General features: G+C 44.5%; 1 protein-coding gene across 6 annotated transcripts; it reads right to left on the bottom strand.

The window, feature by feature from the left end:
* Window positions 1–325: 325 nt before the first annotated feature.
* SP5 (Sp5 transcription factor) lies at window positions 326–23,236 on the bottom strand. 6 transcript variants are annotated; one of them, XR_007478403.1, is made up of 3 exons: window positions 21,774–22,349; window positions 17,628–21,074; window positions 326–2,329 (listed from the first exon to the last, which is right to left on the bottom strand). XR_007478403.1 is itself a non-coding variant. In XM_049712282.1 (3 exons), exons 2-3 carry the CDS (start codon window positions 21,822–21,824, stop codon window positions 19,929–19,931), a joined length of 1,197 nt encoding a protein of 398 aa, XP_049568239.1. In that variant the 5' UTR covers window positions 21,825–22,177; window positions 22,525–23,236; the 3' UTR covers window positions 15,237–19,928. The 6 variants fall into 6 exon arrangements, 4 of the variants coding, with proteins under 4 accessions (XP_049568239.1, XP_049568238.1, XP_049568240.1 ...); XM_049712282.1 differs by lacking the exon at window positions 326–2,329 and adding an exon at window positions 22,525–23,236 and having other exon boundaries at window positions 15,237–21,074; window positions 21,774–22,177; XR_007478404.1 differs by lacking the exons at window positions 17,628–21,074; window positions 21,774–22,349 and adding an exon at window positions 2,424–2,944.
* Between the last annotated feature and the right edge of the window lie 771 nt (window positions 23,237–24,007).

The following is a 24,007-nucleotide window of genomic DNA, read 5'->3' as shown; positions in this document are numbered from 1 at the left end:
TAAGGATGTTAAAGTATGATGCAGCGGTTTAGGGATGGAAGGAAGAGGAGAAGTACAGAGAAGGAAGGGATGCCAGTATCTCCATCCTGCAAAATATCAGAGCCAAGAGATACTCTCTCTGGTGGTTGCAAAAAGAAGTATAGTTATAAGCACAAAATCGAAAGTTAGAAGCATAACTAACAGAACTAAGAACAATGAGTTGACTACAGGAACATGGGAGAGAGATGCGAGTGGTGATCTTAAGTCACAGCTGTAAGGCAACAGATAATATTGGCAATATCTATCTTGGCCTGATTTCCCTAGAAAACAGAGCTTGAGGCAAAGCTTAAGGGCTTATGCTTTATTAGGAGGTACAACCCCAGTTCTGTGAGAGTTAGGGAGGAAGACAGGTGGAGAAGATCCGGCAGCAAGTACAAGGTGCTGAGTTACTGCACTGGCCACTGCTTCATAAAATGCCATGAATAACCAGAGCTGGTTCCTCAGCAGGTGACCACTCAGTCACAAAGGACCTCTTTGGACAGGCTGGATGGAAATATTGTGCCCAGAACAATCCATCAGAGGGAAAAAGGAAGAGAAAACATATCTCCCATCTGTCTCTGCCTTCTCTCTTCCACTGGTCAAAATTTGCTGCCCGGAGAGTTTACTCTCCCACGCATGCAAGTTGTGTCACTCGGACCCTGTAGTAGCCACTGGGGAAGTAGATCTGGGCATGTGGCCTGATGGCCTCCTGCAGTGGAAACAGAAACTCAGACTTAGTTGGTGACCATTGGGATGGCCTGGGTGGAGTGAGCTGGGAGACTGGGAGAAAGGTAAGGTTGAGGAAATCTGAGTAAGCACGTATGATATATCTGATATAATGACCAAATCTGATAAATCAAGAGACACAGATATAAGCATTTTTTGGAGATAAGAAGGAAACTATTAGAAGAATAAAACCAGAAGAGATTTAAAGTGGTTCCCTCTGGAGTGGAGAGCAGAATGTTGCTTATTATTATGATTAGCTCTCTGGACAATTTTTTTAATGCATGAATTACATTGTAAACATTATTTTTTAAAAGCTCACAAACTAGGTTTTATCATTCCCTCTTCCCAAATTCTTCAATGACGCCCCATTGCTTGTAGGATAGTTAAACATGTTGAACAAAGTATTTCCAAAGGAAACATTAGCTCTCAGATACTGCCAATTAATATTCTTGATATCTGTATCATCTAAATCTGTTCTATTATAAATGTACTATTCAAATGCCAGTGATTTTGTACTAACCCTGCCACAGGTACAGTATTTAAAGGAAAAATGTGCAATTGCCCATGCTGAGTTTTGGAAGTTTCAGTTTTGAACTAAAGTCCCTGACTCTCAGGGGCCTGCAGGCCTCTCCGGCTCACTGTAAACTATTCCCTCTTGCTTTCTGCTCAAGCCATATTGGTCACCTTTCTGTTTCGTGGACCCCCCCACTCTTCCACCTCAGGGCTTTTGCACCAGAATGCTCTCTTTACTACCCATGAGCCCCCTCCCCATCCCATCTCTCAACATACCAACTCCAGTCTTTATACTGAGCTTCAGGTTCCACATATCACCTACACGATATTTGCCAACTCAAGATGTAATGCTTACCATATTATTTTACCTTAAATTGATAGCTTTGTTAAACTTAAAAACTTTCACTTTACAAGGAAACTTTACCTGCCAACAGCAATGGAAAACAAATATCACCTGTCATAAATTGCAAAACTGTAAAATAAATACATAACAAGGACAATAATAATACTGGGTTGGCCAAAAGGTTCATTTGGGTTTTTCCATAAGATGTTATGAAAAACCCAAGTGAACTTTTTGGCCAATGCTATATCTCTCTGTATCACTAGTGGTCCATGTAACATGCTTTGCAACACCCTAGTTTAGTTACCTGACATTTTTCTCATTTTTCAGTTATAAGTTTAAATATTCTTTTTTTTTCCCCCCAGGGAAATCTCTCATTCCCTAACAGGACCAAGCTCCTGTGTTGTGCACTTACACAGCTCCTGGGCCATTGCTGTATAATGCTTATGAACTTAGAGCACCTGTGGTTATGTACTTGTGGAATTATTTTTAAATGTCTGCCTCTCCCACTGGGCTTAAACTTCATGAGAACAGGATGTGTGTTCATTTTGCTCATCTCACATCTCCTCCGTATATTTCCAATGTGGAACCCATTTGTTAACGCTTTAAAAAGACTCATGGAATGAATAAATGAATACCTGTATGAATGAGATTATCACCTGACATCAACCAACTTCCTTTGTTTTGTTTCCATGCCCACCAATCCATCTTCTGAGTGTCTTCAAATTCTTTCTGAAAGGAAGCAGAGTAAAAATAAGTAATGTAGGAGTGAAGGAGTAGAGGGATGCCAGGAAGAGGGTGGCCTGGAGTGGCAAATTAGAGTTACCAAAAATGGCTGCAACAGTATCTCCTATCCCATGTGTCCTTGTGCAGAGGGACTTTGTCACTCTCCCTTTAAGAGTTGAGCCTGGGGGCTTCCCTGGTGGCGCAGTAGTTGAGAGTCTGCCTGCCGATGCAGGAGACACGGGTTCGTGCCGCAGTCCGGGAGGATCCCACATGCCGCGGAGCGGCTGGGCCCGTGAGCCATGGCCGCTGAGCCTGTGCGTCCGGAGCCTGTGCTCCGCAACGGGAGAGGCCACAGCAGTGAGAGGTCCGCGAACCGCAAAAAAAAAAAAGAGTTGAGCCTGATTCCCTCCCCTTGAATCTAGGTCAGGCTGAGTGACTCACTTAACCAACACATGTGACTTCCAAGGCAGGTCAGAAAAGGCTTGTAGCTTCCACCTGTCTCTCTCAGAACACTCACTGCCTGGCTGCGCGTCTCAGGACACTCCCTCACAAAGCTCAGCCAATGGTTGTGAAGAGCTGAGAAGAGCCTAAGCCAATGGTTGCCATCCCCACCTGAGCCCAATCTTCAAGTCACCTCAGCTCAGGCATCAGGATGTGTGAATGAGGCAGCCTCCTGGTGGGTCCTTCCTCAGCCACTAAGTTTTCACAGCTGAGGCCCCAGATGTTGTGGATCAGAGACAAGCCATTCTTATTACCCCTGTCGGAATTCCTGACCCACAGAATCTGTGAGCATAATAAGATGACTGTCGTTTTATGCCACTAAGTTTTGGGGTGGTTTTTACACAACAATAGATAACGAGAATAGAGTTTGGTACCCGGACATGGGATTCTCCCATAACAAAACCCCAAACCATAACCCATTAGCTTTTGACTGGGAAGCAGGAAATGTGGAAATAAAGGAAGACCAACCAAATGAGAACAAGCAAAGGCTATCTATTCAAAACTTGCTATAGCAAGGGAGTCAGCCACCATCACTTGCGTTTTGGCAGACACTCAAAGGCAAGCAGAGGAGTGGGACAGTTTTACAGTGGAAAGAAGGGGAAGACTTCAAATATGCCCTGGTCGGAGGCTGTTGGCATGGGGATACTATAAGCAGACTGACTAGAAGTGGGAAATCCTATCTGATTGGTTAGAATGAATATTTGGCTTTCTCTGGTTGGTCCTAAGTTGGAAACGGGGACAAAAATTAGGGAAGCAGTTGGTTATTAATTAAGTCCTGGTCATTTGGGGCCAATTTTTACAGGAGCTATTGTTTTGTTTCCTAGATTGTTGCTAGAGATAGCTGTCTGATTTCCTAGTCTGTCTTATAGTAGGTTGGCTTTCTGGGCTGCTTACTGTAGATCATAGGTTAGTCTCCTAGGCTGGCTGCTGCAGACTGTGGGTGAGAGTTCCACTTTTATATATTATCTGGCCATCATCTGTTTGTATATTCAGTTTCTCAAGGTCAAATGGCGTTAGAAGTTAGCGAAACCTGGATGGACCTTGAGAAGACTGTCAGTGAAAGCTAGAGGGACAAAGAGGAAATTATTGTTGGAAGGTGGAAAAAAGATGACTTTGCTAAGTTGCAGCAAAATGTTTAGCAACACCATCACCTGTGGTAACATGAAAAATAGAAACTATACTAAGTGAACTAGTGGATTTGCCTAAGGAGGTTTCCTGACAGAAAGCTGAAAGGGTCAACTGGTTTCTTTTAGTTACTGATGACAAAATATGGCTATGTTCAATTTTGCAGTAACATTTAGAAGAAGTATAGCGAGCTCAAGTCAGTCTTTCCAATCCGCAAAGCATCCTCAAAGTAAGAAAGGCCCTCAGTGCAAAGGTTGAATCAAGGGTTTGATTAGGAAGACACGGTCTCAGAGTAAAGAGGAGGCCAACGATGTGACTTTAAATACTTTTTTTAAGACCTCAGAAAGATTTAAGATGGTGCCTCATGAACCATTTCAGACAGATAGATAATAGGCCTTTAAAGTATCTTAAGACTAGAAGACTCGTCTCTTTGGTTCACAAGTCTTCAGACTGCAAGGAACTTCAGTGAAGGGGCTGTGCCTGAGAAAGGCACTGAGAAACCTCATCAGCATTGGACCCGACTAGATACCAAGATCTTGGAATTTGAATTGATGCAGACTTTGAAGACTTTGGGGATGAGACTTTGGGGATCTCGAGGGAGGGATGAGGCAATGTATTCGGGAGCCATGTGAACCGTCATTACCAGAGTGCAGACTGGGGCAGATCATACTTTTCCAAAGATGGCAGCAATGATGGTTCTTTTGCAGCGTGAACTTGCTGATCTGGAGTCTACTTTGCCTTCCCTCGAATCTAGGCTAGCCTTGGTGATTTGCTTGTAACCAACAAAATATGGTAGAATTGTCACTAAGTGACTTCTAAAGCTAGGTCTGAGAAGGTCAAGTAGCTTCTGCCTGTTCTGGAAGGCTCACTATTGGGATGATCAATCTCAAGACATTCCTTCTGGGAACCCAGCTGCTATGTTTTGTGAAACCCAGGTCACATGGGGAGGCCACGAATAGGTGCTCCGGTGGACGGAGTACTCAGCTCAGACTTCACGTCATTGTAGCTCAGGGACCAGACATGTCAGTGAAGCATCCAGGTGATTCTAACTCCTAGGCATTCAAGTTACCTCCAACGGAGTCATTCTCAGAAGAGAGACCCAAGACTGTGAGACAAACTACCCCCACTGCGTCCTGGGTGAATTCCTGTCCCCCAAACTATGTGAGCATAATACAATGGTTGTTATTTTATGGCATTAAATGTCGAGGGGGTTCTACTTAGCAATGGATAAACCAGAATACCTGGCTATCTATACAAGCGTTCATAAGAATCATACCATGTTCAAGCAGGAAAGGACCTCAAGATATCATCCAGTCCTACTCCTTCCATTTTCAGATAAAGAAATTGACCCTCACAGAATTACAGGACTTGCCTAAAGTCATGCCATTAGTTAGTAGCAGACCAAGAGTCTGAACTCCTCTTCCATTGCAGTACAGATGAATCCATTATACAGTGCAGTCACCTATGAACTGGAACAGAAACAGCTACTCCTCACGAAAGTTCCACCTCTCTGGAGGGAAAAGGTCTTGACTTTGGGTAAACCTTTCAGCTGAAGCTCCCCATAGGGCCTGTCTAAGGAGTCAGCCCTCTGCCTGGGTCACATTACTAGCCTGGCCAACTTGTTTCTTCCTTTCTCAATCTTCCCTGGTCTCTTTCCCCCTCCTCCCCCTGGCTTCTCCCACTCCACTATTTTCTTCCATTTTCCTTTTTCAGCACTATGTATTGAAACCTTGTGTATCAATGAATGGTTATACTTGTAGTTCATGCGGTCCAGCCTCATACAGGAGTGGAAGGGATCATCAACCAGCTGGTTAGTGGTTATCAGAGGAGCTCAGAATATGGAACAGAAGGAGAACATCTCATCTACGAGACTCCTGAAGCATCTCATCTGTCACCAGGGGTGCTAAGGAATTACATCTGGAAACCCCTTAAGCTCCCTCCCATTAATAGAGGAGGAAACTGATCTCAGAGAAGTGAAGTGATTTGTCTGTGATCATACAAGTCTTGGTGCCTCTGTGTGGATCTCAGGACTAAAATCCCCCCAAATCAAAATGGGCAGTTGTATTTTTCCCCTTAAAGATCTTATCTGTGGCAGTTTAATATTAAAGTCACTGGTATTCAAAGAGTAGACTTTCAAATCACAAATTTAGACTTTATAGATAGAAATCACTTTATTTGTGATTTCAAATCACAAATTTAGACTTTATAGATAGCGGCTTTAAACTGTAGGTTTAATGGAGCACATGTATCTTCTCAAGAGTCGTACTTTAGATGGATACAAAGGGAGGAAAATATAAATGAGGACACACTTTATGGAGGAAAAGAAATAGGCCTTGTGAAGAAACTCCGATTTTTAAAGACTGAGCTGGGAAGGTATTTGGGGTTGTCTAAACTAAACCCAAGTGTAGAGGTTGGCAATTAACCCTGCTCCAATGAGGAGCTGGGACGTAAAATGAAATCATTAAGTTTAAACGTAGTAAAATTGTTGGTTTTGGCTCTATGTTTCTGTTTTTGCCTGTTTTCTAGAAAGTTTTCACATTTCTAGGAAGGAGAGAGGAGTAATTAAACAACACACAGATGGAAGGACTGGAGCACAAAGAGGTGAAATTATGTGATCAAGTCAAGCACTGGCCCATTTAAATCACAGCCCTGCTTTTGGATTATGAACCCTTTTAGAATGTAACTAAGTTTTGTATCCACTGTCCAGAAGAAAAAGTACATCAAGAACTTGGCAAGAAAGAAAAGAAAGAAAGAAAGAAAGAACTTGGCATACAATGCCCATTCATGGACTCCATGTCCATCAATCTCTCCACCAAATATACACACAAATGTAAATACAGACAACAGAATACCATAAAGCAGTTAAAACGATGAACTTCACCTTCTATGTTTTGAAATGGAAAAAGGAACATCACTGAAAGGGTTCAAGGAGTAGACCGTAGTTGTATATAAGTATCAATAGTATAATCCTGTTTATATAAAAGCAAATATTTATATTATCCATATAGCAATAGTAGCAGCCTTTTTTTTTTTACTGAGTGCTTATTCTAAGTTATTTAACCTATATTATCAAATTTAATCCCCTCCAACAACCCTATATATTAGCTACTATTTTTATACCCATTTTGTCAATGAGGAAACCGAGCCTTCGGGAGTTAAGTGGTTTGCCTGAAATCGTATAGCTAGGTATGGTACAGGCAGTTTACAAACCCAGGAGGAGACACACACATACACACACACTCAAGCTAGAAGCCACATGAGGTTAGGAACCATCTCCAGCATATTCAGCATCAAGGACAGGGCCGGGAACAGTGCAGGAGATCAATAAAGATGTGTTGGTTATTTATGAAGGGAAAGGATAAAGTGCCCCTTTTATTTTCTGCTTTATGTGTTTTTTATTTATTTGGATTTTTATGATGGGTATGTTGGTGGAACACTGTTAGTGTTCAACAGATACCCATGTGCATCTCTATATTTTCCATCCACCACGCATATAGGTGTGTTCACGGGACTCATTCTCACCAAAGGGTAGTAGGTGGAAATAATTTGTCTCCTTCAGTCTGAGGCAGTTATGAGACAAGGACTACTGGGGGCCATTCTTCAGGCTGGAGACCGTGAATTATCCAGCAATGTGGCTGAGACTCAGTTTCCCTGCGCGATCTTGTAGGGTAAATGAAGATGAATTTCAAGTTGTTGTTCTATTTTATGATTCCCTGAATTATCTTATTTGTTGGTTTATTTGTTTATTGTGTCTTTAATGCCCTACTAGAATGTCAGTCTCCTGAGAGCAAAAAACTGGTCTGTTCTGTTCACTGCTGTATCCCCAGGCTCATGTGACTGCCACATGAGAAATTCCCATAAATAGTGTAATAAATGAATCACTGAATGACTGAAGTCCTCTGGGTACCTGAGCATGGGCAAAGCTGGAAAGCAGTGATAGAGTTTTCCATAGCAGCATCCTAAGAGGATACCCTTTTGGGGGTGAGAACTCATTTTGAGGACTCCAGCAGACATAGCCTAGGAGGAGCTGGAAAGGTGACACATTGTGACATCTTTTAAAGCGATGTAATTCACAGCTGCCACAGGAAGACTCAGCAGGAGCACTGCTAATACCTGCCTCTGGAAGCACTGTGTGATCCACCAGTTAGGATACTGGTTTAGTTACTGTAACAGATAGCAGATAACAATGGCCTAAACAAGATGGTTTATTTCTCTCTTAGATAGAAGTCCAGCTGGTAGGCAGCCCAGGAAAGTTGGGCTACTCTGCTTCAAGTGATGGTCTGGGGACTCCTATTCCTTCTGTTTTATTTTTCCAAGATCTTCCAGAGTGTTGGCCTTATCTACATGATTGAACTGGATGCCCACCACAATATATGCATTCCAGCCTCAGAAAGGGGGGTAAAAAAGAAGGGGAGGGCATGCAACTTTCTTTTACGGATGTCACTCAGAAGTGGCATATATCACACAGGCTCACAGCCCACTGGTGGGAACTTAGTCATATGGCTATACCTAACTACAAGGGAGGCTGCCATATGTAGTCTCTAGATGGACAGCCATATGCCTCCCTAAAATTTGGGGATTACTATTACAATAAGGAAGAAAGGAAAGATGGATGCTGGGGGACAGTCTCTCACGAGTGAGGAAGCATCATAGCTGATGCTGAGAAACTCTTTGTCCAAACCTTTATGGTCTATATAACATGACTCCATTATTTTTATTGTTTTTGACAAGCTGTGTCACAAGGTGTGATACTCATCCTCTAAAATGGCCTCCCAAGATTCCCACCTCCTGGTATTCGAATCCTTGTGTAATCTTCTCTTGAGTAACCTTCTTCAAGTGAGTAGCATGTTGATAGGCTGTCACTTCTGTGAATAGATTACAAAAGATGTACTTCCATCTTTCTTTATTTAAAAAAAAAATTATTTTATTTATTTATTTTTGGCTACTTTGTTGCTGTATGCGGCTTTCTCTAGATGCAGCGAGCCAGGGCTACTTTTTGTTGTGGTGCACGGGCTTCTCATTGCGGTGGCTTCTCTTGTTGTGGAGAACGGGCTCTAGGCACACGGGCTCAGTAGCTGTGGCTCACGGGCTCTAGAGCACAGGCTCAGTGGTTGTGGCACACAGGCTTAGTTGCCCTGCGGCATGTGGGATCTTCCCGGACCAGGGCTCGAACCCGTGTCCCCTGCACTGGCAGGTGGATTCTTAACCACTGCGCCACCAGCTTCCATCTTTCTAGTAGACTTTATTGCCTTCCCAGTTTGCATGTTGATGAAGCAAGTGGCCATGTTGGAGAGACCCATATATCAAGAAACTGTGGGTGGTCTCCAGACTGCAGCCAACAAAGAACTGAGGTCCTCAGTCCAACAGCCCACAGAGAACCAAGTCCTGCCAACAACCACTTAAGTTTGGACAAATATCCTTCACTGGTCAAGCCTTCAGATGAGACCCCAGTCCTGGCCATCACCTTGATTGCAGCCTTATAAATGTCCCTAAGCAGAGGTTACAGCTAAGCTCTGCCTAGACTCCTGGTGCACAGAATCTGTGAGATAATAAACATATGCTGTTTTAAGCCTTTAAGTTTGTGGTATTTTTTATGCAACAAAAGATAACAAATACAGAGGAATCTTTGCTGAGACAGTTGCTAAGAGCTCTGGATCCAGACTTTCTTACAACTTTTTTACCTGTTCCTTCTGAAATATGGTCCTTCCACGTCCCCAGATCTATCTGATGGACAGATAGATCTGTCCATCACATGACACACACCCATACCATTATCAGCTCTTTTCCATCAGAGAGGTTCTCTTTTTCTCCTCAGCTCTGGCTTCTTCTACCCCCTGCCCTTCTGGTCTTTGCTTTTTTTTTTTTGCCTTTGAATGGTCACTTAACAATCTTCTAAATGAGTTTACATTTTGATAACATAGGAAGATTGTGGTGGGGGGATGTCTTTAAAAGCTGAAGCAATGAGACTTAGGCGTGCAAGGGAATGACTGTTAAGGCATTGGGAAGCTGAGATTGCCTCAGAGAAGGCAACAGGCCAAGGATACTGGGAAGTGTAGAGGGAGCCAGTTAGCAGCTTCCTAGGACCACCACCTTACCTCCACCCAAACAGCTAAGGGTAGAAAGGGATCCTGGTCTTGATCCCTGAGTCTTCTCCCGCTGTTCATGATCCTTAACTATCACTCCCTTTTCTAGGCTGCTGGGTTTCTACTGAGTGTACTTACTCTTTAATGTATCATAGATACATTAGATAATGGTTGTTTCATTTGATTAAGCATGCCCTCAGTTGTCTCCTCTGTTAAATGAGAAGGTCAAACTGGATGATTTTAAAGGTCTTCTCCAACTCCAACCTGTTAAATTCTATTTCTATGAATCCTGGTTGGGGAGATTTATCTGGTCATAGAGAGCTCCCTTGATCTTTCAGGGTTCTGGGGGAACTCCTTGGGGATATGCCATAGTCATCATCAACATAGATTTTTGTTGTTATCCACTAAGTGTCCTCCTAAAGTACCCCCAAATCAATGATGGATAGTTTAGATTTGGAGGCAGAGGTTCATTCACTGGAAAAAATTTTGGAGCTATTCTCATTGATGTTACAAGTTTCCCTGGTACTGGTAATTCCCAGCATCCTTCTATAATTGCAAAGGTCAGAAATAAAATGTTTTTCAAAGAAATGTTACAAAATCATGCTCTGGTTTGAGAAACAGCCCTGAGATGCACCTTGAGCAAGAAAGATTTGGTGGAGGAGAGGGTTGGGCTGAGGAGGACAGCAGTGAAACTAGAGGAATTGAAGACCCCGGGTTTAGATAAATATCTACAACTTCCTAAGTTTGGGCCTCTACGAAGAAGCCCTAGGACTCTGCACTTCCCTATCAGTAGTTTTAAAAGCCCTTTTTTTTTTTTTTTTTTTAGCAAAACAAAGGCTTGAAGCAACTGTGCTTGTGTTTTAGAAGTGCCATCCTTGTATTTCTGCAGCACTGAGTGTACATGTAGTTTTCACTCTTAGTGGTAGAGTTTATACATGCCCTAAGATAATTAGCTATTCATCATCCAATGACACTAAAAATCCAAACTGCTCAGTTAGCTGAGCACTCCTTTGAAGAAAACAGATGTTGTTAAAAGTCACTGTTCCACTTTCTTGGGAAAATTCCACTAACATAAAATATGATTGATGATTCAAAAATGTAAATCTTCTATGTGTATTAAATACTACTATAAAAGGACAGTTGTCTACATAATTTAGAAGATGCACAGAAGAATCACTCTGTAATTAAGACTATTGCTGTCTTCTCATCAGGAGTTAGAAGGTTCTCAATTGGGTCTCTTGACTGGGTGAGGGATTTCAGCCAAGTGACCTGTCCATTCTCTATGTCCCCAGAATAGCTTATGAGAAATGCGTTAGGCTTGAATTTGCTTATTTTCCATAGGTTAATCTTATGCATTATAAAAGGTACCATTTCCTAGACCAGTGGTTCTCAAACCTTAGTGTGCATCAGAATCACTTGCAGGGCTTATTAAAACACAGATTGCTGGGCCCCTTTCCAGAGTTTCTGATTTAGTAACTTGGAACTGGACCCAAGAATCTGCGTTTCTAACAAGTTCCCAAGTGATGCTAACGCTGCTGGTTTAGGGACCACACTGTCTTGAACTCTCAGCTCCATGTAAAAACCTAAAAGGATTCTGAAGGCTGCAGGTGGAGTCTGTGGACTGTTGTTTCTGAAGACAGAAATATTTATGGCATAAAATAGTTTAACATTGTTTTACCTGAAGTCATTTCTCTTTCCTTTTTGTTATAATAGGAATTTCGTTACTGGGTTTTTAGTTAGGCCTTGTCTTACCTTCATTTGTGTATATGTCTTAACTCCTTTATGACTGTGAGCTCTTTGCATTGTGTTCATCTTCCAATCCTCAATGTACCTTACATCTTGTAAACTCAAATAAATGTTTGGTGCCTTGAATTTAGTTATGTATACATGTTTTGAATTTGTTTTGCCTGAGTTTTCTGCATCTAATAATTATAAATAACAAATACTGAATTAAGTATGCAGCTCACGTATTAATTATATATATCAACTTGACTGACTTCGAGGGTACGGGGAAAGAATGGTTTCCTTAAACTTAGCTAGGCCACAGTTTGTAAATCTAAATGATTACACCTATATAACTACTGAAAAGTCACCTATACTTTTCCATCCTGTCATTGTACTGTGAAATTTCCATACATAAAAACAGGACTTGGTGATGTGCATCATGGTACAGCATTTACAAAGACTGACATCCCCAGAAGTGTTCTTTTCAAAAACCAATATTAAGATCATGTGACTACCTTCTGATATTACTTCTAGAGAGGCTGACTGATTTATCCCAAATTACTCTGCTGCTCTTTAATACCTTTAACTATTTAAGAATAAACTATATTTTCCCAAACTGGATTTCTGAAATCAGATGCCAGAATGCCAGGAATATCCATACAACTGTTGCATTTTTAGTAGCTTTAATAAAATGTATTTGGATTTTTTGATGTACAGATTTTAGATTTGAAGCATTTCAGCTTTGGAAGAGACCATAAAGATCCTCCAAGTCCAACTCAGTCAAGGGCTGCATCTCCCCTACAGCCTCTACTCATACTCAGCTTTGGTTTAAGGAAGACAAAAACAACCTGGGGTGAGGGAGGCACTTTCCCGGGGTCCATTCTAACTTTGAGAAAGTGATCAAGCCTTTTCCTTCAGCTCCTACCCAATGGCCCTATTTCCACCCCTTTAGGAACATCCTGTCTAAACAGGATCTTCCAAATGTCTGTTATTCCCCATGGTCATGTTATTCCCTCTGATCTGTTTCCCTTTTCACTACTTCTAGACCTCTGTGCTACAGAAGCAAGGGGGCAGCTTCCAGCTACTAGCTACTCAGGGCACACAGACTTGCTATTGACAAACCTGAATCATGATTGATGAAGGGAGTGCTTTCTCCTTAGAAAACTTTAGCAACTTTCTACTCCAAACCCAGTCTTGGTACAAAATCTGTTACCAAAATGACTTTCTTGGCAGTTGTCTGAGGTATGGAGAGATGACATGAACTTCACCAAGGATCAAACAGAGGAGAATAAAGGCTTTGAGAGAAAAAGAAACCTCCATCAAATATAATAACCTTAACAAGGAATAAAAATAGATAAATGCTTATAGGTCTTAGTTCACATTCCCTTCATTAAAACCTTAGCTCGATAAATAAAGGGCTATGTTTACAGATTTAGGTCATCTACTTCTTTTGTATGCTTTTTACTAATTAAAATCTATCCAACCTGGTATTACCTCACACCATAATTCTCTACCATATTTTACAATTTTACTCTCAATTGTCATGGAAATATTTTTTCCATGACAACTGAAAGTAAAATGATGTTCAGAAATCCACAGTAAACAGCAGTCATATAATGCGTAAATAAAACATGATTTGAATCTATAAATAGAACTCTAAATTGAACTCACTCACATGTAAAATTTAGACCAAGGAATATGTGTCTGTTAAACATACAACAGGTTTTAAATAATTGGAGTTTAGAATCCTGTCAAGTCCTGCATTATAGGGAGCAAAATAAAATAATGGGCATAGATACATCAAGAAAAGGAAGAGACACACACAACACAAAACGAGTTTCCATGCTAGAGATGAACACGAATATGTCGAAGACGTGGCATCCACAAGTAAAGAGACATACAGAATACAAGAATAAAACTTACAAAGACAGAAATAAGAGAAATAAGCTTTCATGGTACCTTACATAGAGTTTCAGGAAACTGTCACCAAACACTTTTCAAATTAAGACACATTTTCCCAACCATAAGCATAAATGAGGATTTAGCTTTGATACTTGCCTTGTGAATTGGATGAAATTAAGCTAAGGGCCAGATGTTTTTCATCCGTGTTTTAGATTATGCTAAACACAAAATCATTAGAAAGCATCCATGTGACTGAATGGCTTAACATTGTATTAACAAATCAGGTGATATCTAGACACTGCCTTAGACCTCAGAAAATTTTAGTGTATTTTTGATGTTAGGGTTTTGGCAACTAATGAAAAAAAATTAAATAGTTTTCCTATAAAACAAACTTCCATTTTATAATGGGCAAACCAAATCTTCATAATGCTGAAACAACTTTTTGAGAAGTGAAAGCTGCAGACTTTTATATACAGGCATCCCTGACTTATGATAGATTGACATAGAATTTTTTGATTTTATGATGGTGTGAAAGTGATACACACTCAGTAGAAACCAAACTTCAAATTTTGGTCTTTTCCTGGGCTAGCGATATGCTGTAGGGTATTCCTGTGATGCTGGACAGGGCAGCGAGCCACAGCTCCCAGAGAGCCACGCCACCACCAAGGTAAACAACCGAAACACAATCATCCTGTACCTATATAACCACTCTGTTGTTCACTTTCAGTATAATATTCAATAAATTACACGAGATAGTCAACACCTTATTATAAAATAGGTTTTGTGTTAGATTTTGCCCAACTGTAGGCTAATGTAAGTGCTCTGAGCATGTTTATGGTAGGCTAGGCCAAGCTATGATGCTCGGTAGGTGAGGCGTATAACGCATTTTCAACTTCGGTATTTTCAACTCACGATGAGTTAATTGGGAGGTAACCTCATCATTAGTCAAGGAAGATCTGTATCAAACTAGGAACTGATTTATTTCCCCTGAATTGAATTTTGGTATTAGGTAGACAACCAAAATATATTAGTTAATATAGTTTATTATGTGTTGTGCAGAAACTACTGCAGTTCACATGCATGGGGTGAATTACGAATTAAGTGTCAAATACCCCATTGAGGATTATGCTTCAACATAATCACTAAAGACATGGATGGAGAAGTATATAAAGTCTAGAAAGGGAAGTCATCAAAACGTCAGCATGAAAATGAATACTATATCAATCATCACATGCAAATCTTCAATTGGTAATAAACTATAACAGTAAAACAACTGTGAAACTATCAAAAAAAATTATGAAGGTCCATAGCTGTTTGATTACATCTTTGCTGAACAGTATCACTTACTCATTTTAGGAAGTAACATTATGTAAGTTATTTTACAATGTCCATAAATTAACTTGAAACATTGCTGATTCTTTAAAAACAATCAAGGGAGGAGGAACTGACACAAAGATCTTTATGCAAAAATGTGTCAAGTCTGAACACCAGAGAAAAATATACTGTTTACATATATATATATATACACACATATATATGTGTGTGTGTATATATATATATATATATATATATATATATACACATTTTTTTTTTTTAAATTTTTGGCTGCGTTGGGTCTTCGTTGCCATGCACAGGCTTTCTCTAGTTGCAGCGAGCGGGAGCTACTCTTCCTTTCGGTGTGCGGGCTTCTCACAGCGGTGGCTTCTCTTGTTGCAGAGCATAGGCTCCAAGCGCACGGGTTTCAGTAGTTGTGGCACATGGGCTCAGTAGTTGTGGCTCGCGGGCTCCAGAGCACAGGCTCAGCAGCTGTGGCACACGTGCCCAGTTGCTCCGCGGCATGTGGGATCCTCCTGGACCAGGGATTGAACCCGTGTCCTCTGCATTAACAGGCGGATTCCTAACCACTGCGCAACCAGGAAAGTCCCTGTTTATATATATTGAATGCCACATGAATCAGGTTACAATTATACTGGCCCAATACTGAAACCTGTCATTTTGGTGTATTAATCTAAATATATGTCTCATTACCAACATACATCTTTCTATCTAGATGTTTTCCTTATTTGTTCCTAGTTTATCAAACTATGTTGGCACATGTCCTCATGTCAAAGCTGCCCTTGGTTTCATACTCTTTTAAGTTCCCCTCTACCATGCAAACCAGAGGAAGGAAATGATATTTCATAGAACATTAGTATGACTTGTTTTGAGTGGCCCTCAATTTGGGACATTAGCAAAGCATAATCACATTTACTAGAAAACAAAGCTTGAGGTTTGAATCTGATTCCACAACAGATGATTTCCCAGTGAGATAATGTCAATTTACCACAACTTGTCATTATTTAATGTGGTTAGCTAACACAAGTAAAAGTGGTTTGCAATTTTAGAGCCCTAAACAACTTAGTAGGTGTTCACGTTAGTGTGAAGATATAGCTACCGCTAAAGGTTCTGTGAAAGTCTCACAGCAGAACCAAAACAGATGGGAAACACTGAAGATGCTGCTTTAAACTGAATATCTAAAACCCAATAGTATTAAAATAGAAATGGAGTGAAATTGGGGTGAAAAACTGCCTTTTCTACAAATACTGTTTCATGTAGGTTTCTGCCAGAAGCAATCTCATCAATGTTAATTTTTTAAATAGGCATGTGTTGTCTGATTGACTTAAGGGAAAATAAGTTAAAACAACATACACAACATAGTTATAAGATTTAAACTCTAACTGAAACTAGAAAAGACTTATTTAACACGATGGTGAATAATGTAGCTGTATTTTCTTTAACATAATTTACTTTCATTCATTACCAAAACTATTCCAAATTAGTGGTCAGCAAAGGACAAATTTGTACAATTTTCCCTTGAGAAAAGCAGAAAACTATACAGTGTTGTTAATAAGTTCAGAAACATATAATTCCAAATTACCTAAATTACTGATAACTCAATTTCTCTATGTTTCCAAGTTTTTGGTCAAATGGTTCATTTATCAATTGTGTTAAACAATGTAATCATATCACACTTACTTTAGAATTTTCTAAAATATGACACTTTGCATTATATTTGCATGCTACTAAAACAGTTGCTTAAAAACCAAAATGTCTATTGACATTTGAGGCCATCATTAACACAGTTTCTTCAATTGGTTTTTAACTCAATTGAATTTGGTTCTGGGGTTCTTAAGTAAAGCCTTGAATTCAGTTGGTGGATTAAACTTTCTTTTTTGATGATGGCAAAATTCCAAATAAAAAATAAATTTCAGTTTACATTTAAAAGTAATTTGCTTCTGAACTTCTTTTAATTTGAATGTCATTAAAATTAAATTAAATGTGCTTAATTTACATCATTTATGCATCTATTTCTTGGATACTGATTTATTTTATAATAATTTTTTAAAGTTATAAATGGATAATACCATAGTAGGTTGCAGTTTTATGAACCAAATAAAGCATGCAGCAGCAGTTCACATTTTAAAAGCTTACAGAATCTAATACATTTCTTCATTGTCAAACTTGTATTTCTGAGCATTTATTAGCTTATTTTTCAGTATAAACATGAAATGTTTTCCTACACTTGGATAATAATATCACATTATTGTGACTTCCTGGCTTCTATTTGGATAATGGCATAAATATTTTTTCTAAAGTAATTGGAACACAGATTTGCACTGACAATAAGGAACAGTCTTTAGTCTAGAGTCTATACTTTTACCAAACTTTTAAAATTTGCAGGTTCAATTACCTAAAAACTAAGAAAGTGATTTGTCATCAAATGACTTCATTCTGCTTTTTAAAATTATAAATATTGTATTTTTAGATAAATTCCATATATTTTATCTTTCTCTTAACCACCACAAAGTTATAGGAAAACTATCTTAAACACCTTATCTGTTTAGATACAAAATTTCATACATCTTACCTATTTTCTCTCTTAACAACAAAGTTAAAGTTATAAGGAAATTTTATCTTCCACACTTCACCTGTTTGGATGCTAAATGATCGTAGCTGTCAATAATAGCTAGTAGAGTCACTTCAAAATTGCCAGTTTTCTTTCTCTACCAAGGGCATTTTCTTTCACGTGAGAGAATCGTTTCAAATTTTCCAAAGAAAGCCCTTGGTCTTTTCACTCTCTAACAAGGACTCCTCTTTCCCTGTCATCTGCCAAAAAACCTTTTCTGGCTCTGAAGTCAATCCCAGGGCATGGTTCAGATGTGAGAGTTTCTGCAACTCTTCATAGAAATTATTCTCAACAATCTTGATGTTGATTAATATTACACATTTAAATGCATATTAATGTTACTGTGTAGCAACTGTCTTATTGCTATTGCTTGCAAAACTGTCACAGCCTTGAGAATTTAGCCAGCCCAAACTGCCCTTTCCAGGTAAAGAACCCTAAAGACTCACATTCCATTTTGTCATTCAATAGTTCCAAAATCTCTAATGAGAGTAACAGGTTCTAAGGCATAGTCCCACAATGATTTTAGTAGTTACCACCTTGTCCCAAGTTACAAAGTAAAAATGCTATTTCTTAGGAGTATAAAAGTAATTTTCATCTCAACTATGTTGCTGGTTGAGTTTTACTTAATACAGTAAGTCTCAAGCACAACCCTCCTGGTTTTTAAGAACTTACCCTTCAGTTTGACTTCAAACGAAAGGCAAGGTAACAGCAGTGTGTAAACTGTGAAATCCTATCAATTTATATACTTCTACTACCATGAAAAAATTATTCAGTTCGATTGAAATTTGGCATTAATGATGCCAGCCAGTTTAACATAGTAACAAAATTGAGAACAACTTCTTTTCTTTGCTAGTTCTAAATCAGAAGATTAAGGTTTTGGTTTCAGGTTAAAAACTCACATATTAGAAAACATCCAGGAGTCAGCCGAGTTGAAAAAACACTTGTGAACTTCACATTTAAAACTTCACATTTTAGAGACAGGTGAGAAACCTAGATATGAGTATTCCTGGCTCCTCCCTGAGAAAATCTTAGTCTACTGCAGTGATTGAAAAAATAAAGTCCCAAGACACAAAATGGAACTAAACTTCCAGGCCTAAACAGAAATCCCTAAGAGGCTATTGTGAAACAAGACTGGTAAGATTGCCACAGCAAGAGGATTAAGAAGAAAACAAGACAAGGTTGTGTATCATGACGGGGCTGAAATACAGGAGAGCCGCTTCTTTCCCAAGCAAAGACCAACCTGAACAAGGGCCCCTAGTTTCTCTGTAACTCTCCAAAATCTCATCTGTGAACAGATCCTCGAGATAGCAGTACCCCTACAGACAGCAGCATAGCCGGCTGCCAGGAGGAAGCGCAGCTCGCCTGTGACCTCTGAGAGTACCAACAAATGGAAAGCCACAGGCAATTCGCCAGATAAAAAGATCGTGTATTGTATGTGCAGCAGGTATCAACTTTTAAGAGAAGCCCGACAGTCTCTGGTCAAGTCCTAAGGCCGCGTGAGAAACTCAAGGTGGGACTGGAAAATCTTGCCCTAATCTCTTTACCACAAAACTGACCCTGCCCTCCTACTTTCTGCATCTTTGCACCCGACACACTTGCCCAGAACCTTCCAAACCAAAGAAGTCTCCGACAGAGGCAGCCTACAGGAGCCTTCAAATTCCCGGTGAAACCTGACAGCTTTGTAAAGCCTCCCGGAAGGAGAAAAGATCAAATGAGACCGGCTCAGCGGGGTCTTCCCGAGGTGACCCCGGAGTTAACGTATTTATTTTCACGCTGCAACTGCTGATTGCTTTACAGAGACATTTCATGCTGTAGCTCTGCATGGAGCTGAGGACAAAAGTAACATTTTAATTAATGTTATAATTATTATAATTATTCTTTAAGAAAGCTATTAAATAACCTGTACAAAGCCCGGCCCAGTCCTAGCAAAAAACACAGCACTATTTTAAATCTCTCAAGGTTCTTCCGCTTTGATTTCAGCAGCGTTTCCTATATACAAAGGTCAGCCCAGGGTAGTCCCCCCAAACTGTAGGTCTCTCAGATGGTGGGAATGGTTCAGAGCCTGAAACTGCTCTTTCGTGACACAGAGCTCTCAACCCTACCTCCCCTGCTCTTCCTGGGCACACGGTCCTTGTCCGCAGGCCGGCCAGGGAGCTGGAGACCTGGCATCGCTTTTGGGAGGCGGGCAAGCAGGAAGGGGCAAGTAAGTGCCTCAGTTGGGTCTCCTCTCGGCCGGCTGCCCACAGGCCACCGGAACCTCTCCGAAGAGGTGCTGGGTAGGGAGCCCGAGGCAGGAGAGGCATCGAGGCGCCCCCGGGTGGGCTTACAGGTCCCGCGGGTCCTCCCGCTTGACTCCGGCCTCTGCAACTTTGAGCTTCTTATTCTGGTGCGTCTTGACGTGCTTGGCGAGGTGGTCGCTGCGCATGAAGCGCTTGCCGCACTCGGGACAGGCGAAGCGCTTCTCGCCTGTGTGAGTCCTCAGGTGCCGCTGCAGCTCGTCCGAGCGCGTGAAGCTCTTGCCGCAGAAGAGCCAGTTGCACACGAAGGGCCGCTCGCCCGTGTGCCAGCGCAGGTGCGCCTTCAGGTGCGACGTCTTGCCGTACACCTTGCCGCAGCCTGGCACGTGGCACACGTGCTGCTTCTTCTTGCCCGGCTCTGCCTCCGGGGCGCCGCCCGCCGCCTGGCAGTTGGGGCAGCGGCAGCGACGGCACCTCCTGGCCGTGGCCGCCAGGGGGGCCTTGGTTTGCAGCAGCGCAGCGATCTGACTCTGGTATTGCGCGAAGTCCGACGGGCCCAACACCAGGCCCCGCTGCAGCGCGGCGGCGGCGGCGGCGGCCGCGGCGGCCGCTGAGGCCGGGAAGCGGGGCGCGTGGGGCCCCCCCGCACAGGCGCCGGAGAGGCTGCCCCCCGGAACCCCCGAGGTTCCCGGACCGGTGCCGGCCTGCGGGATACTCCACCACGGGAGGTCGTCGGGGGCCGAGTTGGGGGACAGCTGGCGGCACGTGGGCGGCGGAGGCGGCGGGGGCGGCGGCAGCAAGTTGGAGTAGCCGGGCGGCAGCGCGGCCTGGGCCGCGTAGGGCACGTAGGCGGGCGCGCAGCTGGCGGGCAGCGCCGCCATACTCGAGGGCAGCATCTTCACCGGTGAGAACTCGTAGGGGTACGAGGGGTCTGCAGGGGGTGTAAGCGGCAGCTCATGCGCCGCCCCGAAGGACGGCTGCAGGTGCGTTTTCTGCGGCGTCAGCCCCAGGCTGGGGTGCGGGGATGGCAGCGTGCCGGGCGAGTGCGCCGGCATGTCGGCGGTCCATGGGTGAAAGAGCCTGGAGGGCGAGCCCAGCGCGGGGTCGTAGGACACCTGCAGGAAGTCCGGGGGCGCCGTAGCGCCCGGCTGGCCAATCCGGCTACAGGTGGCGGCTAGCAGCGCCAGGGGCGAATGCTTGCCCAGGTCTGGGGAGGCGCTGGGGGTGCGGTCCTGCATAGGCGGCGGCACGGGAGGGCGGAGAACAGACAAAAGGTTAGCGCTCCAAGCGCGGTCTCCGGGCCGGCCCGCCACACCCACGCCGGCTATTATACCGCCGCCCCTCCCCCGTCCTGGGTGTCCCTCCTCCGCCACCGCACACCACGCACGCACCCACCAGTCCCGGGAAACTTTTGGTGCTTGCGCTACCTGGACGCGGAGCGCGGGAGCGCTTCCTGTGAAACTACTTGGTGCAAAGAGACGCCATCTAGCCTCAGAGGAAGGCAGGCACAAAGTGGGAGGGGAGAGAGATCCGACGGGCCACTCCCGGCTCCGCGGCCAGAAAGGGTCTGGAAACACCCACAGCCCGGATGCCCATCCGCCTTCCCTCCCATCTTTTAAGCTCTCATTTCCACGCTACTCCCGCGCTCCTCCTCCGCCCGCCCCAGGAGGGCCCAGCGGGGTGAGCTGGGACCAGTTCTCAGCCAGACGCGCACCTCCGAACAAGCCCTGGATACGCGCGTCCCTCCCCCAAAGGCCACACTCTTGACACCAGGGTTCAGTGGGAAGTTGGTGTGGGCACCCCTAGGTCTCACTCCATTGGTATCCACCGAGCGGGATTCCCTTTGAAATTCAGGGTGCACAGAATATCAGGAAAGATCCAGACATGACCCTTCCCACCTTTCCCTCGCCCCCTCCGAGCCCAGCCCTGACCTGGAGGAAGGCCTGCAGCGAGTCGTTCCGGAGGACGGCCACGGCGGCCATGGCTATGGCTTGCGGGCCGTTGGCTGAGGAGCAGGGCGCTGCTGAGGCATGGAGACCCGAAGGCGAGGACGAAGGGCCGCCTTAGCGTCCCTCCCGGGCGCCCTCTCTGCGCGCAGGGGCCCTCCCCGCCCGCGCCCCTCGCCGCAACCCGCTCGCTCGCCCCGCGAGCGGTCTGAGCGCTTCAGGCTCACCTCCAAGAATTTGATAAGGACTTTGCTGGGCCGCCAGCCAGTCAGAGGGAAGATTTATGGCTTTGAAGTTTGCCGCTACCCAATCATCAAAGAATAGCGGCTCTTTCAGAAGCGAAAGCAAATCCTTTGAATCCACAAAGCTCCTATGGTGTGTTTGTTGGTCTGGATAAAAGAACTGATTATTAGGGGGGATGGGAAGGGAGGAGATAAAGGCGGGACAATTAATGAAGTAATCACTATGTGGGAAATGTATATACACAAATAATTGGATTTTCCTGATCAAAGGGGGCCTTGCCGCCTGGAGACCCGCGCTTGGGTTGCTTGAGACACTCTATCCCCCTCTCCCGCCCCTCCCCCCGCTCCCTTGCAATTAAAGATTTGCGCCAAGGCAGCGCCCAAAGTGACAAAGTATCTTTGCTATCTCCAGAGAAATCTGCCTTCGGCTTCCAGGCGCGGGACTTGGAGACGGAGATGAGGGTAATTCTCTCCTCTCCGCCCCCGGTACTTACACACCCGGCACCCGGACAGCACAGGCACCGGCCCGAGCACGTCGTCAACCCGAGCACACCTTGGACCCGAGGGAATTCCTGGGGCTGAACGTGGCACGCCCTGCGCCCCGCCCGCCTCATGCTCCCCCTTCCTCCCCCAGCCCAGCCCCTGCGGAGCGGTGAGCAGCCCTGGGACCCGGGGCGGGGCCGGGCGGCCGCCCAGGGCGGCGGTGGGTGGCGCGCACGCTCCAGGGCCGCCCGCCCCTCTTGCGACGTTCCGGCTGGCGACCTGGAAGTTCTCGGGCCACAACTTTTGCAAATAGTGAGCCTGCGAAATACACCCGGGCTACGCTTACCCCCCAAGCTAAGCTTGGCGGGACACTCAGAGCAACTCGAGGGGGAAATGTTTGGTGTCTTGCTCTTCTCTCTCGGAGCAGGCAAGCTGACCGCTATTAAGCCCCACCGAAACCCACAGAGATGCTAGAAATCCCCACCCCGGCGCCAAGCCCGGCCAGGCAAGTGCGCACGCCTGCAAGCCGCACACACCTACAGGGAACTAACCGAAAAAAGTAAGGCGCGGTGGAGGAAGACCGTAGCTGTTCTTGTTGAGCAAACCACAGATAGTACGAGGGTGGCTCCCTAACCGGAAAGAAAAGTCAATAAAAACTGTTGTTCCCAGCACCTTTGTAAAGAAAAGAAATTTCTTCAGGCGCGGGCCGTGCTTCGCTGGGGTCAGGAAAACGCTCTCCAGAGTGTGGTCTCCCCAAACCCTCGCTGCCAGCCATGCCTGGCCCAGGAGGGACGGCAGGCCACCTGCCTTCCTCCGGCCCACGGCGCAAGACGCGTCCTGCAGGGGAGGTACGGACACCCAGATCTCCTCACCCGGGAGAGCAGGAGCGGCGTCTCAGTGTCCTCACCGCGCTGGAGGGCATTAGGGGCCGGGAATGGCCTCTGAGGCCTCCAGCCGGCGGCCACGCTCCGTGGAACGGCGCAGCAGAGTGGGCCGCCTGCGCTTGGCCAACCCCGCTCCACTTGCGGCGTCCGGGTACACCGCCTCCTCTCTGCGACGCGGCCGACCGGGCAGGGATCCTCTGAGACAACTCGCGCCCAGGCTTCCTGCGTATGGTCCTCCCGGGTACCGCACAGCAGCCGGGACTGACGTGGAGAGGTCGGATCAGGTGGTCCAACTCGCCGTGCGGTGCCAGCGGTTACCCCAACACCAAAAGGCTTCTGATTCGGAGTCCGGGCTGTGTATTGGTGCCCTCTGCACTCGCATTAGGGGTCAGGACACTATGCCACCAGGCCATTTCCCCACACCCAGGGCTGGCCAGCAAAATAGAAACATCTTGCTGAAGGCGAATGGGCCGAATGCAGCCCCAATACTATGCTTGAGCACTTCTCGAGTCCCGTCCTTGCACGCCCCTCTTCTCTGCAACAAGGTGTCACCCAGGAACGGTGAGCAGTGACTGCACAGCTTGGCCGACGCGGTCTGGCTCCTGAAGAG

Source organism: Orcinus orca, chromosome 7 (assembly GCF_937001465.1).
Source record: "Orcinus orca chromosome 7, mOrcOrc1.1, whole genome shotgun sequence".
Lineage (NCBI taxonomy): Eukaryota > Metazoa > Chordata > Mammalia > Artiodactyla > Delphinidae > Orcinus > Orcinus orca.
Note: the sequence above shows the minus strand (reverse complement) of the source record. Positions and strands in the feature narration are given on the sequence as shown.

Excerpts from the sequence above, each read along its gene's own strand:
- SP5 (XM_049712282.1), bottom strand. The coding sequence starts at position 21,824 with ATGGCCGCCGTGGCCGTCCTCCGGAACGACTCGCTGCAGGCCTTCCTC. Across the intron at positions 21,075-21,773 it reads CGCTGCAGGCCTTCCTCCAG|GACCGCACCCCCAGCGCCTC; the intron begins GTCAGGGCTGGG and ends CCGCCTATGCAG.